The sequence below is a fragment of the Sipha flava genome, unplaced genomic scaffold (genome assembly GCF_003268045.1).
Source record: "Sipha flava isolate LNK unplaced genomic scaffold, YSA_version1 67_pilon_pilon, whole genome shotgun sequence".
NCBI lineage: Eukaryota > Metazoa > Arthropoda > Insecta > Hemiptera > Aphididae > Sipha > Sipha flava.
This window is the reverse complement of record NW_020273607.1, coordinates 334,343-354,478: the sequence shown is the minus strand read 5'-3', so window position 1 is coordinate 354,478 and position 20,136 is coordinate 334,343. Positions and strand designations below refer to the sequence as shown.

Below are 20,136 nucleotides of genomic sequence, written 5' to 3'. Positions count from 1 at the left end.
CGCGCGAAACGTTCCGCGGCACTCAGTGGCCGAAAAGTGACGTACTGTTTGCGTCCCGAAGGTACGAACGCTGCGCACCGTTGCGTACATGTGCGAATACGTCGGCTTGTGGTCTACGAGATTCTCAGTGTTTTGGTAATGGCGTTCGGCGACAACAATAACAACATAAATATAATGTATGAACATCTACAACTGTTGAGTGAATACTATTATGTCATTCGTTTTCTTCTATAATGATCTAATTTACAGATAAAACTTGTTCGGATACATTTTAATCATATTGTGTTAATCCCCATTGATTATTATTTCGCGAATCGTTTTCTTGTCCCATTCGACTCATCCGCGCGCCGTCAAGTGACAGACGGTTCATTGATTACGTTACGCGTTTTTGAAATGGCGAATTTTCGTACCCGTCCGAGGTCCAGTCAAACATTATCGTCTCATTTGCAGACGATGAAAGCGTCAGCCACTATCTGCTAGAATCTAGGCTAGATGATCGATAACGTTTCCAACTGAAAACATCGCCGTGACAGGTAGTTACAACATTTCATGTTTGCTACACGAAATTATAATAAGAAATTCCTTGCGATAAATCGAGAGAATCGTTCACTGACGAGGTTCTCGACTTAACGTTTGGCTCGCGTAAAATGTGACATTAGTCGTGTATTTTGGATATTCCCGCGCTTATTACGGATTCTTAACGATTTTTTTTTTTTCATTACTTGATCAAGCCATGAATAGCAGAAACCTTTTACGTAAATATAAGGGATAAGATGTTCACTTGATAGGACCATAATAACCCTAAATACATACTTTCTTATAATTATGCTATTTACATAGGTAGCTAGTTATGCTGTATTATAATATGCTATAACAGTTTAAAAAATATATCAAATTCTTATATTAATTGTATCTTGATTTATAGAGATGATAAAAACTCGACCGCATAACTATTGACATACAATTTACAATCAATAGGTTTTAACATTTACAATGTGACAGGTATATTTTATAAGATTTACTAATAATTTATAACATTTCCTTGCCTAAAGCATATTAACTAGAAATAGCATAATACATAAATTATTTGTATCATATTTTCATATTCTGCAATTTATAGAATTTTTCAAGTGTAATGGAATCTGAATCCTAATAATAATATTCTTAACATATGAACTAACTAATAGGCTAAACTGGTATAATTATTAAATACTTATATTCCTTTTACCAATGGCATATTTTCGAGGGAGGAGGGAAGACCCTGATTATTTTAAGTTATTTTATTTTTTCTATTTGTTTTTTATATTTATTTTTGATTCTAAGTTAAAAAATTAATAAAGATATATATATATTTTTTTTACATCTGTATAGTTAAAAAAATGTTATGCAATTTATCTTTTTTGTTTTATTTTAATTGTTCAATTTTCCTAGTTGCATACAATTATTTTATATTGGCTGCAATAAATCTTAATTCAAGGTTTGTGATGTAACCTTATATACTATTACTATCAAGTTCCAAGTATTAAAAACCATAGGTTTATTATCTAGGGGATTTTTAGTTAAATATTTTGACTAAAATTTACAAATTTTTATTTCCAATACCAGTACAAAAGCTCATTCATATGTTTGCTATTCTTTCTTTAGTTTGAAAATATTAAAAAATTTAATTGACTTAAAGGTATATACATGTTTTTTTTGTGTCAATTAGATATTTTTTTATGAAAGTACCTATTATGTATTTTAAAACCTATAATTTTAGTACCTAGGGAAAAAAGCATAAAATATAACATCATACTTGTCTTCATCATTTAAGTTTAATATTTTGGATGATATACCAGAAAATTTGAAACCTAAAAATTTAAATATATTAAATAGATAAGCTGATAATAGATCGTAAGCTTAAAACCATTTATAATCTATTTTTTTCAGGTGAAGTTCAACTTAAACACTATTTATTATATAATTGTATTTAAAAATGTATAATATAATAATAAATAAATAAATAATAATAATAATATATAATATAAAAATAATACAATTGCTCAAGTAAATTTGTATAGTTAAGTTAACTAAAACCTGACCTTTGACTTGACCTCTCATATTTTAATTCTCATAGGTACCTACATAGGTATTTTTTTTATTAAAGTTCTAATAGGATATAATTTCAGATATAATATTAAATTTGGTTTTAATTTTGGTTTTCTATTGATATGTAAAATTAATTATAATTTTCATATTATGTATCTGTATTATTTGATAAATTGTAGTAATAAACATTATATTTCATCTTTCTAAACTAATCAATAAAATGTTTGTTTGTAAAATTAAAATATCCCTTATAAATAGATAATTTTTACCAACCCTTTCAGTTCTGCCATCTATATTAAAGACTCAAGTCACTATTTTAATTCATTAAATTGATAGCTAATGAAATACAAATTATCATTTGATGTATATCCAAACAAGTCTTCAACTTCATGGATACAGTTTAATTTAAGTTTCTATTAGGATTATTGTTCAGTAGAGATGCTGAAAATGAAATCAATAACTAAGAATTGTAAACTTAAGTTTTCATTGAATTCGAATTTCAGCACTATTTTTGTAATTTCTTGAAAATCCATATACACTATAAAACGAATATTTTAATCTGTTAATTTAATTTTAATGTATTTATATAATTGTCTGTTTTATAGTTTTAGAAAATATGAGCTCGAAAAAGCAACCACCAAGAATCATGGTCTTTAGACCCACATGGGCTGAGTTCCAAAATTTCAGCAGATATATTGAATACATGGAATCTCAAGATGCTCATAGAGCTGGCATTGCTAAAGTATGAAATTATGAAAATATTTGTTTTTACCATTTAAAAATATATTCATTGTATAATTTAAAGCTGCTGATTAATAATAGTTGATAAAATAATAAAAAATAAAAAAATAGAAATTAAAAATTAATAAATAAATAAATAAACTAATTCTAAAATACTACGCGATTCTAATCATCAAGCTTCTCATAAAATATAATTTTTTAATTCAATATTTTATAGACGAGCGTATTCTATAAAGTAATCCTAAATTTACTTAATTTCATTTAATATTATCTCTAACAGCGGTTCTCAAACTTTTACAATCACAGAACCATTTAAAAATAGTTTGTGTTTCGCGGAACCCTAATGTCTTTAATTCCAATTCAATTCTAATTTTTCTAAAAAAAAAAAACCTATACTCTATGAAATGTTTTTAATGGTAGGTACTGTTAATATTGTTAATGATTACTCTATTAAAATTAGTTAAAAACACAATATTTATTAAAATAACAAACATTTATTATTTAATTATTACAAATAATTTATAGCGATATTATTCTTAACTATTATTTTTTTAAATAATATAGAATAATATTTTTTCCAAACATAATATTAAATAAGTTTCTCAATAATCACATACATCTGGCGGAACTCTTAGCATTATCCCACGGAACCCTAAAGTTCCGCGGAACACACTTTTGGAAACGCTGATCTATAGTGTAGCCCAGTGCTTCCTAAACTCTTTTGACTCACGGCACCCTTTTTCATCTAAGGTTTTTTCAGGGTACCCTTCCCCAAGTCATAGCGTGATTAATCATAAGAAAAATATTAAACCAGATAGTATTTCATGAGGGCACGGCGCTTCTATACAGACATCGCGGCGCACACTTTGGGAACCGCTGGTGTAGCCCATAAAAATAATTTCAAATTAAATACTATTAAAAAAAAATCATAAACATATTAAAAAAAAAAAAACTTACAAAATAATATTGTTAACTATTGTAGTATGAAATATCAAAATAATATATCTAACAAATTCTAACTAAACTTCTACATGATAATACTATTATTGTAAAAATTATTTTTAAGACTAATAATAATAAAATTTTATGTAATTGTAATTAATTTTATTCTGAGAAGACAAATATAAATTTTAAAATAAGATATAAAGAACACAATTCTTAAATAAAACTAAAAAAGACTGCCCCTAATTCAAATTTTGATAAACATATTTAAAAAATAATATTTATATTAATTCAGTTTTTGAAGAATTACACATACACAATAAAATAAAGAAAATAATTTTAATAATATTTTAAATGTATAAGTCGATTTTCATTTTATTATTATATCTTATTTTACATTTTATATAATAAATAATAATAGCTGAAGTAATTATATTTCTTAGTATATCTTGATACGGTATTGATTATTCCGTCCCATGAAATTAAGAAGTACTTTTATTTAATTATTATTTATCTATTATTTAATTATATTGATACCTAAGAGCACACATGTTCCATGTCCATTTTCCTAATTTTTGGCAAATCACTAAAGAAGTTTTGTTGCTTACCTAGTTTTAAAACTAAAACAGATATTTCTTTTTTATAATAACTATCCAAAATAAAATATCGAACGTAGAACGTATGCGCACTTGATTATATTGTGTACCACAATTTTAACAATATTAATATCTCAACTATGCCAAATTTGAACACAGAACATGTGTTCTCTTAGTTATCGATATCTTCAATTTTACCATATGAAATTATATGTTATAACTATTTTTGGGATTAAAATGCGTTTCCGTCCTAATGATACTCAAATAAACAATTAGAATAGATAGTAAGGATAATATTGTTGATTAGAAAATAATTCCTATTTAAAGCCAAACACCGGTACCATATTACAATAGCACGTTATTCTTATCTAGACAGTGACTATTTTATACTTGTATGTCTATTTTAAAAATACTTTTGAACGAGGGTATCGTCATTATATCGATTCATACAGAAATATAGAATCATATTATGGTCGCCGATTGGACACTCGCACTCACATTCAGTGCACGTTAGTAATAACGTTAATATTTGTACAATTTATAGTATACATTTTATTTAATATATTTAATATTTGAATTAATTTTTAAACGATACCTCTCAGTGGATGATGTGCTAAAAGAAAACTAAAATTACAAAGAGAGAAGCGAAATGATAAAATATGGTAGTATTAGGTTATATTCTTATATATTTGTAGTAATGATACACTTATAAGTACCTTTTTACTCAACAATGAAAAATGAGTACAATATGAAAATAAACAGGGCAAATACCTCGTTTGTAGTCGTAACGAAGGAACCCAAACTCAAATCACATTATATGGCGACACTAGAGCAAGTGAATGAATATAGATACTTAGAAAGCAAGATAACTAAGGATGGCCATAGCACCGTGAGATTGTAAGTCGAATAAACCAAGCTAAATGTGCATTTTAGAGCAAGAAAAATATGTTTATATCTAGAAATATTGATATAAAAGTAAGGAAAAACCTACTAAAGGCTTTATGTTTGGAGTGTAGCATTGTATGGAAGTGAGACGTGGACCATAGGTAAAACAGAAAAAAAGACTTCTAGCGTTCGAGACATGGTGCTACAGAAACCTACTTAGAATAAGCTGGACAGAACACATTACTAATGAAGAAGTTTATCGAGGAGCCGGAGAAACAAGAAGCTTTTTGAAGATGTTTAAAACAAGAAGAGCTAAGTTAATTGGACACGTACTGCGCCATAACAGTCTACTAAACAGGATAATAGAAGGTACCATTGAAGGGAATAATAGCAGAGGGCGACCGCTACTGGACTACATTGGCCAAATAGTTAGAGATATGAACTGCAGATCTTATTGCGAATTAAAAAGAAAAGCTGAGAAGCGTCAGGAGTGGAAAATTGCTACCAACCAGCCTTAGGGCTGCTAACAAAAAAAAAAAGTACCTTTTTACAATGTAAAAATTCGGGAAGGAGGGACCGCACCTAGTGAATATTTTCTGACTACGTGGCTGCAGGTGAGGGGTTCTTAATAGTATGGGTGGCCCTAAAAATGGCAGTTTTATGATCGGACCGCGTTGTGGCAGTTCGGTCGGGTTATGACGGGGAACGCGGCATGATCGTCTAAAACCACCGAAGCATTAGGTGTAGTGTAACGCAGTAATTGTAACTGTTACGCTCAAGTGTTACTGTTCGGTTCGCGACACCGTCGGTCCACCCGAGTGGCGGTATTTTGACGAACATCAAAAAATGTTACATTACGACTCGGCGCTAATGTGAACGGTAAACCAGTTGCTCGCAGCGAATCGCCCGGTGGAATGTACTCGTACATTCATTTGATATACGCATATTTGTAATAACTAGGGCTGGGATTTTGATACGAATCCATCATTTGTTTCTAATGTTTCAACTATGTAGATCCGTAAGCAGAAAATGTGTTTCGAGTGATGCTGATTAATTTAATCTAGTTAATTATGACAAATTTAACTTTGCATTTTTATGGCATTTTTCAAAATACATCTATTAATTCTTAAACATTAAGGTATTTGATCACGCGTTTCAGCGTTTGTTCGCTCTAAACTTGCACGTTTAATCTACTAAACTGATAAGCTAATAAATACGAGCATATCTGTCTCTGTACATATTTTATCAAAAATAGAGCAAAATTAAAACAGTCAAAAGAATTTCTCTATCTGCAAGACTCTTGTCCAATGACGATTAAATTTAAATAAAATGTAAACATTAAACAAATAGCAACCTATTTTATTATTATATCAAATAACTATCATTAAATATGTTTGGTAACTTGACTTTTATAATATTGTTTTTAAACTATAATAAACAAATTTTTATAATTTTTAAATTATTTTTTGCTATTTTTTAGAGCATTAAAATCCCAGTCCTAGTAATTACTAATGGATAGACCGCCGAACAACTGATACAGTGTAGTGCTCGACCTTTAACGTACACACCGGTCGTTTGTAACGAATGCCAGAAAAAATTACAATAGTATAATAATAATATAGCTATAAGTGTAATTCTCAGTATATTATTTGTACATGGAAAATGCTTGATAAAAGAAGCCACCCATAAATTATAACTCTTTCAAAAATACATTAAATAAAATATAAAAATAAATTTAAATATAAGCATTTTTTTAAGTATGAATCAAAAAAAAATACATATATATATATATTGAACAATATATTATTAATATACAATAGTCAGAAAAAAAATACGCTTATTTCAAATTTAATCAGATTTCATTCTTATATTATACCCTGTACTTGTTAAGAATTTTTGTTAACAGATCAACGCTCAATTCTCACCTAGTAAATTGTTTACATAATATTTTTAGTCGGGTTTACATTATATGCCCTGTATGTGGTCGCTTATTAATTGATTGTTCAATTTCACTCAATGTTAATTTCGCTTTATCAGCCTTATTTTTATCAGCCTAACCTATATAGTATCATTAATATATACTCTTTGCCCAAAGGGCTTTAGTAAATAATAATAATATGAAACAGTTTTTTCTTTAACATTTTTATATTTTTAGAATTTTGACTTGGAAATTATATTAAAAGTTTGTATAAATATATTATACACATGCTGTATGCATATAAATATAATCCCAATTATAATACAAGTCATAATATTATGATCATATAATATGGTATATTATCAATGCTACTTCTTTGATAATTTTTGCTTGGAAACGTTTTCGAGTTTTCTACGACACACGACAGTCTAATAATAATAATCGATTAGCTTAATCGGTCGTCTGGTCCCGATAACGACGATATCATTGTCTGTACCTATTCTTAGATTATTTTAGGTACCTATTACGTTGGCGTATGCGACGAAATGCATATTTTTAACATTATACGATTTCATTTGTGCCGGTAGTATTCAATCAGTCGTATATTATTTTGGTTTTTACCGTACGGTCAAGGCTTTACTTAATCGTCTAAATATTCCATCATGGTAATATATTTTGAAAATTTAACTTTTAATATTAAATATATGTTTGCCTCGGTTTTAAAATTGTTGGCAATCTGGGAGATAGTAAACTGTGACAAAATTACACCTGAAAGTCGATATGTGAACTACGCCGAAAAAAAAATTAACATTATACAATCTGCGATAAAATCGATAAGTACATCAGTAGTACCCAATTGGTGGTCCACGGAGCCCCAGGGGTCCGCGAGTTGATTTTAGGGGGTCCGTGGTCAGATAGTACTGTAATGATGTTTAAATTTTGTTTTAGTGCAATTATTAATTTTTTAATCGTTTGAAATTCCTAATATTTTTGGACTATTGAAACTCAATTATAGCGAAAAAGATTTATAATCAATTTTGTATAAATAAATATCATCAACCTGACCCAAACAATACGTGGACAAGAAATCCATTTTTCTGTGATATTGAAAAAGTAGATAATCTCAAGAACAAGATTTGGTGGATAATGGATCGATGAAAAATATTTTCAACGATAAAAAACTAATTGATTTTTGATTAATTGTTCAAAATGATCAAAAGCAACTGGCCGAGAAAGATTTGATCCCCTTTTTCACAACATATCGATGTGAAAAAGCTTTTTCTACCTACTGTTACTGATGCTGATTTAAGAGTGAAAACATCAAGCCTACAGCCGATTTGGATAAAATTATGATCAAAAAATAAAAGGTTTTACTTGTCTCATAAAGTTCAAAAATTAATACAATAACTAATTTAAGTAACTTGTAAATAAATTGTAAAAAATAATTGTAATAATTTTGTATGTAAAATCAAATGTTAAATCAAATAAATATTTGTATACATAAATATTTTTTTTTTAGAAAATGTGTGTGTATAATATTACAAAAAGATTAGTCAAATTAAAATAAATTATACAATATTTTTTTTTTAATTTTCATAAATAAACAAAATTGAAAAGTAAGTATTGACAAAAAAGGAGTCCCTGGACCAATTTAAGTTATAGCTAGGGGTCCGGGACTTCACACTAATTGTTAACCACTGAGATACATTAAACGAACTGCGACAATTTATTTTATATAGATAACATATGTATAGATACTATATACATACCGATACAATAACACATATACGTTTATAATTTAATTAGTTATAAATGTATGGTACAGCTATAATAAGTACGCATTTTATCGATGACTTATCTTCATGATCGATAACGTTTGTAAATCGTTTGCTATCTTGTAAACATACTGTACATACTGTTTTTAATAGATTTAAAAATATTTAAATTGAAATAATAAATTAATAATACATTATTTTATGTAAATTAACATACAAATTTATTAAACATTTTGCCGTTTATTCTTAAAACCTAATTTTTTAAAAAATTCATATCTTGAAATTCATCCATCTTCTTTCATTTATCGCTGTTCGTTTATAAATTTGTATTTTTACGTTGTTATTTTATTTCTTTGTTGTACTACACCTTCTTTTGCACTTCTTATTGTTATATATGTGTTAACTTGAATATTCTGTAAAGCGTCTATAAATTTATATAGTGATGGATGATGATGATAAATGTACGCATTACATTTTGAATGGAAAGATTCACACACATTATTTGTTATAATTTCTGATTTAGATGTCCACAAAGTAGGAGGAAATATTTCTTGCATAAAATATATACAAAATAAATTGTTGCAATTTGTATAATGTATCTTATCGGTTTTGTCGTTATACAGATTGTATAATTTTTTTTTTGTGCAGTTTATATATCGGCTTTTAGAAAAGGTGTTTTGTCGCAGTTTACGTATAGTAAGCAGTAACACGTTTTGGATTATCACCCTTCAAATTCAATGTTCATATACTAAATAGTATTGAACATTACGATTATATAACAATAAAAAATATAATTATATAATATAAAATTATGAAATAATATGAATAATACATTTGCATAGTATAATTATAAAAGATAGGTAATATTATTTTATTGATTTTCTAAATTGTTATTATTATTATTATAAGCAAACTCTTAAACAAATAAACAGACTAAAAAAATGAGTTCTTTTTTTTTACCTGAATCCAAAAAAAACTAATATCGACTAGATTTACAAATACCGAAATCAATACAAATAATTCTCAAAATGATATTGACAAATAGTAAGTTTAAATTTGTTGAAACCCCCGTCTTATAAAAAAATTCCTGGATAAATGCCTGTGGAACCCAATTAAATGACTAAATCTATTATTCTACCTCTCACACACGTTGTTGGTTTTACTACTGTCCTGTAAGGTACTCTGGTAAAAATCCCAAATTGGTGGCGGGAATTGAGGAGGAAGCCGACGAAAACGAATACTTAAGTCATCATCAGTTCCCATTCTACTTGTTGTTTTAAAAGCGCGTTTGTTCAGATAAGTACGGTATACACAATCCATACCTATTAGGTAAAGATAAATATTATTTTTATAATGTTTATTTTATAAATTAACCAGGTTGAAATTAACGGGACCCTTTTACCGGAGACTTTCCGTTTACCTTTTGTAACATTCAAACGAACACGAACTCTGTTACATTACAATTAAATGCTCCGGTGTGTACTAGAGATGGGCAAAATACATCGATGTTTTTATTACGATGTATTGAAAAAAAATCGATTTTTTTCTAATCCGAAGTCCGTTGTTTAAATAACGTATTTATTTAAAAATTTTACAATTTATACATATACATATAACATAGATACAATTTTTCTTAAAACTTTTTAAGGTAAACATCGATGTTTCAAACTTGCCCAAATCTAATGTGTACCCCACTTAAGGAACGCGTGTAAAGGACCCCACACATAATCAGTTTGACTATACAGTTTGTCTGTGTAAATAACCGAGTATAAATTGTACAGTTATCTGAACTAAAGGTATGTAGGCTATTTGAAGTTTTTTCCCCGTAAGCCGCTGATAATTAGTACAGCACCCAGAGCCGTACCGAGCCATTTTTTATCCTGAAGCAGAACTGAAGCAATACGCCCCCTAGGTTGTAGGGTTGTCACACTCACAGCTTTTAATATGTATAATACGATTCGGAAAAATCTGAAAAATTGTAATTAGGTTTCAAAACAAGATGTAACATTTCTTAAAATAAGTTAATTATTTAATATTTTTGCGCCAAGACAAGTGCCTCGCTCGCCTCACCCTAGTTACGGCTCTGACAGCACCCACGACGATATATGACGTCAGGGAACACTGTATTGTCGGGTTCGCTCGAACCGTTCTCGTCAATCTTTTAAGATTCTCGATATTCGCCACCGATAGTCGACGTTGATAATCGGCCACTAATAGTCGTCGTCGATAATTACCAATAATAATCGTAGTCGGTTATCCTTGCTTCTTCAATTCATCCGATGTTACTGGTTGAGATGAATTTTCGTCGATTTGCCAGCTCTCTTATATTCGCTTTCGTATCGACTAGTAAATATTGTTGCGGTCGGTAATTTAATATATGTTTTATTTGTCGGGGATTTTAATATAGCTTCGTCATTTTTTCTCGTATGAAGTTTGAATTAGTTTCATTGGAAAGATCTCGGCTTTATTTTTCTCTTGGTATCCTTTTTGGAATTCTATCATACATGGGTGGCTGATAATTTGCCTTTTTGTATTCTCTACCACCCTGTTTGTCGGTGCACGGTGCGGTACGCTGTTTGATTTAACGTATTGTGCAACGTATAGTAGATTCTTCGATTAGCCTTGAAAAAGATCTTTTTATGTATGGTACGTCCATAGACATATTTTATTTTTCGTATAGTATTTTATGAATCCATAGTTAAAGTGCTTAGACCAAAACTAAAAGCTTATGATTAGGTTAAGGATTTTTTGAAAAATTCGACAAAACAGTATTTTTGTCAAATTAATATGTTTTGTATTGTAAAATAAGTTAGTGCTGAGAAAAAAAATGTTCTGTTATCCAATATATCCGAACAGTAAAATACGTCCTAGACAGGCCCCCTACATCAAATTCTAGGCCTTTACAAAACTTTCAATGATACAATTTACCATTAATTATTAAAAAAAATCAAGATTCGTAAGCATTTTAACAATATTAATATCTTTATTTTTTATTACAATATTATCTAAATTAAAAAGAAAACAGATATATTTTAATTTATATTTAATATATTTTTTTTAAGTTAAAATATTATTTTACGGGCTTTGAACTCAGTTAAATTAGTTATTATATCATCAAAATTTATTATCGAAGCCATAAATGCATTTTCCATAGATAGAAGAGCAAGTGAGTTTTATCGTTCTTGATTCGTTGTAGATCTTTGCCACGTCTTCCGTAAATTTTCAAAGTTACTGAAAGATCTCTCTGCTTTTGCTACAGTCACTGGAACAGTACAAAATATTCGGAGACATACATACGTTAACCCGCATCTCTAACTATCAAAATGACTAAATATACCTATTATATATATATATATATATATTTAACATATTTCATAAAATATTACTTTATAATATTATTTAATATAAAATAAATATTTCTATTAAAATTTTAAAAATTACAAATTCTTTCAGCGGGCCCACGGGCCCTTAAAAAACCGGGCCCCTGTACTCAATTTCCAGCAGCCCCCTCCCTTGCGGGGGCCCTGGTCCTAGGTAATAATCTATAATAATTTAAGTAAAACAAAAATTAAATCACTTGTATTTACTTCTTTTACAAGAAAAAACAATTTTAATTAAGATCAATGAAAAGCAATGTTGTCAACCCATATACTTGTTTATAAACTGGAAAATAAATATTTTCAAAAATGTATGGCACTTAACACTATAAAAAACATACTGAAAGAAGGCACTTTCCAAAAAGGCTATGTTGAAAACATATCTTTAGAAATAATAGAAAAAATTAAAAACCATATCGACGGAAAAAAATTTGGATCTCGATTGATAAAACCACTGATGCAGAAAATTACTTTATTGTCAACGTAATAATTTAAACTCTTTTGAGTGATGAACCTGATAATATTTTTTTTGTTAAATTCGGAAGGATTATAAAAAGCAAATTATTTGATAATTGTTAAGCTTTTTAACCTATAATTGGACTTCCTCTGATCTCAAGTGTAAACTATGATGAAGTGCTTTTATTTGTAATTGACCTTACGCTTTACATTATCAAAACCGGTAAATTAATTCAAAATTTGTATACTTAATTATTGCATGCAACTTACTTAGCGCGTAGGTTTCACTGTGTTACTGAAGAAATAAGAAACTAATTTAAAAACCTTAATCGACTTGTAACCAGTGTCATATTTATAATGAACAAAGTGAATTTCTGGATGGATTAATTGCAGACATTAAAAGTGGTCATTTACCATTTTTTAAAGTTTGCATCAATAAGTTCTATAGATGTGGAACGTTCCTTTTCAAAATATAAAATACTTTAGTTGATAATGGGAAGTCATTCAAATTTTCTAATTCAAAAAATAATTTTTAGTTCAATTCAATTCTCATAGTAATTAGTACTCGATTTACTTAAAAATATACATTTATAATCAATTCAAAAGTTATTTTTAAAAAAATATTACATTTTTAGTTTTAGATTAAAACTTAAATTATGGATAGAAAAAAATCGGAAAAGAAAAATAACTATTTGCTATTACAAGTTTTTTTAATATAAATTACAATTTATAATTTTGGAAATATTATTTAGATATTAAAATAAAAACAACTAGATATATATTTTTTTTAATGCACATTTGAATAACATATTTAGTGATTTTTAGGGAATTTATAGAGAATTCATGCCCAAGTAATAATTGTTCATTAATATTTACTGAATTTTAGGTTATACCACCACCCGAATGGATACCACGAAAAACAAGTTATTATCAAGATGATATTATGAGTTTAAAAATTCCAGCTCCGATATGTCAGGTAACAAACTTTTAATACTTGCTTTCAATATATAAAAACTTGATACATTAATTGTATTGATTTTAGGTTGTACAAGGTAAACAAGGATTATATCAACAACTTAATATACAGAAGAAACCTATGACAGTTGCAGATTATAAAATCATGGCAGAGTCTGAAGATTATAAAACACCCAATCATTTTGACTATGGTGATCTTGAGAGAAAATATTGGAAAAATATTATTTATAAATCTCCATTATATGGTGCTGATGTGTCAGGATCTATCACTGATAAAGATGTTGATGTTTGTATATCTATTATATTAAAATAATTTTTATAATAATTATGTTTTTATATAAAATCATATATTTTTTTTTTTTAAATTAAGGTATGGAATATTAACAGACTTGGTACAATATTAGATTATGTGAATGAAGATTATGGTATCAGTATTGAGGGTGTCAATACAGCTTATCTTTATTTTGGTATGTGGAAGACATCATTTGCTTGGCATACTGAAGACATGGATTTATACAGTATAAACTATATTCATGAAGGTTATCCTAAAACATGGTAACATGATTTTCATATTATAGCATAATAAATGTAATAACTATTTATGTGATATTAATAATTCAACATATTTATAATATTAACTAAAATTAAGTGCACCATACTTTATTTTAGGTATGCAATCCCTCCGGAACATGGACGTCGTTTAGAAAGATTAGCTACTGGATTTTTCCCAACTGATGCGGCAACATGTCCTGCATTTCTTAGACACAAGATGACTGTTATATCTCCTCACATGTTAAAACAGTATTCCATACCATTTAACAAAGTAAGCGATTAAAAATTGTAAACATTACATTTTTATAAATAATTTTGAAATAATAATTCATTTATAAGGGAATTACATATATTTTAGTCAAAACCTGATAAAAATTATGTTCACTTCAAATGTCTCCTTTTGTATTTTACCAATAATTTTAGGTTCTAAATTGATTTTATTAGAAATTTAAATATTATAGCTTTATTTGAAATTGTGAAAAACACCAATATAATTAGATATATCAACTATATAAATGAAAATTTAAGTTAAATTATTCCAACATAACCTAAATAATATCACTTTTCAGTCTAATGTATTATACATATTATGTTATTTTGTAAAGATTTTTGATCAAAATTGCTTTTCTATAAATTGATTAAAATGTCTAATTTTAATAAGTCATGTGTACTATGTCATACATAGTTTTCCAATATTAATTTAAAAAAAAGAAAAGTTTTCTATTAATTATTTTTACATTATTTTTTTTTTCAGATAACTCAGGAGAGAGGTGAATTCATGATAACATTTCCTTATGGTTATCATGCTGGATTTAATCATGGATTCAACATGGCTGAATCAACCAATTTTGCATCACCACGTTGGGTTGAATATGGAAAAAGAGCTTCTCAGTGCCGTTGTCGACAAGATACAGTAAAAATTAGCATGGATACATTTGTCAAACGAATACAACCTGAAAAATATGAATCGTGGCTTCAAGGAAACGATATTGGTCCTCATCCTGAAGATCCATCTCGTGTATTTGCTGCACCTTTACCAAGTGAAAGGGACATACTGTGCAATAGAAAGTAAATTCATATTACATTTAACACAAACTCATATTAAAATGTTGTTGTTTTATTATAGCAATCTAGGAATTCCAAAACTTTATTTAGATTCTGGAAGGAAACGCCACCCTGTATCTCATAAACTCCCAGATTCTGAACTATTTGATGATCAAGCTAATACAAGTAAAGAAATGTATGTGCCTCCTTCAGATGTCAGAGAAATGATACGTGAACTAGATGATAAAGAATATGATGATGAACTTAATGATGAACAAAGAGAAGTAATGGAAGATATTTGGCTTAAAGCGGATGAAATGGATGTTACTGAAGTATCTTATAATAATGTTGGGTCCAGGCTAATGAAAAAAAATGATAGAATCATAGATGATATGGAATTAACAAGTGATAGTGATTACAGTTATGGCTCAGAGAAAAAAAGCAAAAAGAAAAGGTCAAGAAAGAAAGAGTCAAAAAGAAGTACCAAATCCAAAAAAAGTAAAAAATCACAAAAAACAAAATCTCGGGCAAAAAAAAAAGTTGTCCGATTACCAATGACTAATGTGAGTGATGAAGATAGTGAATGTGACATTGAAAAAGTTTTAACTATGCCCATAAATGCAGAAACCTTCAATTCTATGGATATAAAACGTCATTCAGAAGATTCTCAAATTGAAAAATGTTTTAAAACAAATGATTCAGATTCCACAGTTTTCAACAATATAAATAATGATTACTTATTATTTAATAAAGGTGATTTATATACCAATAATGATACAAATTTATTAAAACCAATACCACCTATTAAGTTGGAAACTTCATGTAACTCAACTCATACCAATTTAACTCATCAGTACAATACAAAACACCAACAACATACTTATGTTAAAACAACTCCATTAATATTGTCTCCAGCTGTAAATATAATACCAATAAAACCTGGGAGGCATTATTTGACAGTTGAAAAACCAACTCTTGAGCCCATACGTAAAAAAGATGATAACATCATTGAAGGTATGTATTTTTTCACATAGTAGAGTATTCAACGTGTAACTCATTAATTTAGGATTTGTGTTTATAACAATTTTATCTCCAGTGATATTCTTATCAAATTTGTTGAGGGTATACTACGCCAACGAATGTAAAAATGAACATTTTTATGATTTTGGTACTGATATGAAAGAATTCTAATTATTAACAAAAAATTGAAGTTGCATATATATATTTTTTTTTTTTTTTTTACAGAAATATAAATTAAAATTATTTAAATAAATTAATACCATCATAAATACATAGTATACCAACAATAGTTATTTCATAGAAATACACTAATTGTCTGAGGGAAAACTGAATGTATATATATTATATTATATTATATAATGTATTATAAAATTAAAACTTGTTAAGCTAATTATATAATAATAATTAAATTACATTTAATAGTTCTTTGTGAAGTGCTTAATATATGAGAGTATACGTAGTATACCCTATGGAAACACCACTTGTTATCTCATCATTTAAATTACAAGATAATCTATTTTATATAAGAAATATTTTACTAATAGTGTAATATGCTACTTCATGAAATCACTAACATTCTTATAACTCTTTATTCTACTACCCAATTAAAATCTTAAAATTCAAACATTTAATTTAAAAAAAAGAAAAAACATTTAATTATTCTAAATTCTATCCTTTGTTTAATATATTTTTAGCTATGATTAATCGTCGACTTGTAAAAATAAATTCTAAAGTTAGAAGTACATTCAAATGTTGAATATATTTATTCTTCTTTTATTATTATTTTATACAAACTAATATCAACTTAAGTCTTCTATAATTTACTGTTTCTTGTGTACTAATCATTAAAATATTTGTTTTTTTTCCAGTTGTACCAAATAATATAAGTCCGTTGGTTAGCACTAATTGCACAATTTTTACCGAACAACAATATAATATATTTAGGAGTTTAGATGAACCATATTGTTCATTGTGTATGATGTTTAATCGTAAAAAGGTAATAATAATGAAAATTTAAATATTGTTAAATCAATTTATATTTTATCAATCACATGGTTGAGTATGAAAAAAAAATAAAGTCTTAAAATTATATTAATGAATCATAATCTGAAACATAAATTACCTGCTTCAATAATACATATTTTATACATATTCATTTCATTTTTGAAGTATTAATTTTGTAATTTTATTTTATTTAATTTTTTTTATTTTTTTTGTTATTAGTTAACTTTCAATTTGGATTGGCGAGATAAAGCATTATCTGCTATGAAGCCAATATTACCCATTTTACCTAAATCAAGCAAAACATTATTCTTAAATGCAATTAAAGGTTCTGACAAATTTTCTAAGACAGATCTCATCAGATGTAACAATTGTTATTTAACTGTTCATCACGTGTGTTATGGTATTGATGTTGACAAAGGTGCTTCATGGTTGTGTGATCGTTGTGAAGCAAAGTCATTTATTGCTGTAAGTGTATTATTAATTATGTAGCTGTATTATAAATCGTACATTTATTATTTAATATATCCTTAACGGTTGTATATTTATTTTATTTTTTTATAGCCATGTGTGTACTGTCCATTGAAAGGAGGTGCTTTAAAAAGAACTTCAAATATTTTATGGGCACATATTGAATGTCATCTTCTTGTTCATGGCAGTAGTCCATTAAGTAACCTTCAATTTTCAACAGATTTTTCATCCAACACTAAGGTACGTCCTAAAATTAATTTTACCTAATATTTTATTTAAAAACTTAATTTTATGTGCTTTACAGTGTGTGGTGTGTAATTTAACGTGTGGTAAATGTTTCCGTTGCTCTGAAGGAGATTGTGAATCTTGGTTTCATATTTCTTGTGCAATATTTGCTGGATTTGAATTTCAAATTGATCGACCAAGCAGACATACATTTATAATTCATTGTAGTAACCATTGTTATGTACGGGAAAAAGTAAGTTCTAAAAGAAAAAAAAAATTATGTGAATTTTTAATTTACTATTAACATTTACAACATTTATGTTCATAGCAAATGGAAATTCGTAAAAACCAAAAAGTATGGGCAAAGCATTCACAATATAATAGAATTGCTAAATGTCAAATTTTGAAAGTTGATAAAATTCCATTATGCATTGTAGAATTCAATGATGGTTCAATATCAGATAATATTGGTCTTAAAGAAATTAAGGTAATCTTTTACTGTATTAAATCATTATCCATAAGTTTATGTAGTATAACTATTAGTCAAATAATTTGATAACGATGGAAATCAGCATTAAATGGATGCTTCGCCCACATGCGTTGTCTTTGTTTTGCAAATATACAAAAAAGCAAATATGTGATCAATATTATTAATTCTTTATTTTTTATCTTAATATTAAGGTAAATGTTATCTATTTTTGAACTTAAAGTGGAGAAAATTGTCTATGTCTTTGATCTTAGGTTTCTGAATATATTTTAATTTTAAACATGTTATGAGCTGTTACAAACGGTAATTTTACATAAATATAACTTGCTTGAATTTCAAAATACTGCAAAAGCCTACAACAAAACACAGATGAAGTTTATAATAAGGTTATTATATAAAATACCTATATAAGAGAGGCATGGGTCATTCTATTACAGTCTTATTATTTTATTCGCTTATTTTGTAACAGGAATGTGTTAAATTTTTTTTTTTTGAGAGGGCTGAGGAATTTCCTATAAACAAAATTTTAGAGTTCAATCAATTGAAAACAAAATTTAGAATTTTAGTAAACAATTTTAATTGCATAATTATAACTCTTTTTACAAAATTAATGGAATAAAATAAAATTAAATACCTACATAATAACACTACTTAACATAAACAATATGAAACTAATAATTCATAAAACAATAATAAATATGAGCTTCTACAATTTACATTTTATAGGATGAAAGTAGATTTAAATTTTTTTCTAAAATGTCGAATGAGCTTAGATGGTTTCAAGCCCCCTCCCATAAATATGACGCTGTTTTGTAATACAGATTTTCTTATTAGATTTTTTTTGCATTATCATTTCACTGTTAATTTAAAAATGTTTACAAATCAAGTTTCAGTTATACAAAATATTACTTATAAGAGTATCACTTATAATTTATTTTTGCTTTTTAGAACTATAAAACAAATTATCCTCCTATTAACAAAGATATAGAATTGGAATGTGGCGATAAAGGTGTATTTTTGGGATTAAATTATAAACCTATATTTACAGTAAGTGTGAATAATTATTTGTTTTAATTTTTATATGTATTAATAATGTTAATGGATTTTTCAGGTCAAATTTGTTGATGGTACATCATGTTGTTTATGTCTTGAGGATATATACAGTGATGATGAATTTGTTATTAAACGTTTAAAAGCGCAAGCCAAGCGAGGATTAGCTAAATATCAAAAAGATAATAATTATAATCTTTTATAATTATCTTATAGTTTAAAATATTCAGTGTATTTGTTATATGATTAAAATCATATTTTTAATCGTAATCTTTTAATTACATTTATCCAAATGAAAAAAAAATCAAGATTTTGTAAATACTTTTTAAAAATAAGAAATATTCAATATCTAACAATTTTACTTCGTACTAAACAAAAATAACACTATTTTTTAATTTTTGGAATACTTTTAACTTAAATTATTCTCATACAATGATGATTTAACCTTTTTGATTAACAATTATTTCAGTTGCCATTTTTTGATGTATAGTTAAATTACTAAGTATATCATTAATTATTATTCATTTTTTTT

The 20,136-nt window shown here is 27.2% G+C and overlaps 1 protein-coding gene across 1 annotated transcript; it reads left to right on the top strand.

The window, feature by feature from the left end:
* The first annotated feature begins 120 nt into the window (after window positions 1-120).
* Window positions 121-19,856, top strand: LOC112691840 (lysine-specific demethylase 4C-like). Its single transcript, XM_025566252.1, has 15 exons — window positions 121-533; window positions 2,694-2,830; window positions 13,665-13,754; window positions 13,821-14,039; window positions 14,124-14,308; window positions 14,423-14,576; window positions 15,060-15,373; window positions 15,432-16,363; window positions 17,239-17,366; window positions 17,594-17,839; window positions 17,936-18,082; window positions 18,147-18,320; window positions 18,396-18,554; window positions 19,503-19,601; window positions 19,666-19,856. The coding sequence occupies exons 2-15, from the start codon at window positions 2,705-2,707 to the stop codon at window positions 19,807-19,809; spliced, it is 3,117 nt and encodes a 1,038-aa protein (XP_025422037.1). The 5' UTR covers window positions 121-533; window positions 2,694-2,704; the 3' UTR covers window positions 19,810-19,856.
* The last annotated feature ends 280 nt before the right edge of the window (window positions 19,857-20,136 follow it).

Coding starts and splice junctions, on each gene's coding strand:
- LOC112691840 (XM_025566252.1), top strand. CDS start 2,705: ATGAGCTCGAAAAAGCAACCACCAAGAATCATGGTCTTTAGACCCACA. Junction 2,831..13,664: donor ATAGAGCTGGCATTGCTAAA/GTATGAAATTAT, acceptor ACTGAATTTTAG/GTTATACCACCACCCGAATG. Junction 15,374..15,431: donor GACATACTGTGCAATAGAAA/GTAAATTCATAT, acceptor GTTTTATTATAG/CAATCTAGGAATTCCAAAAC.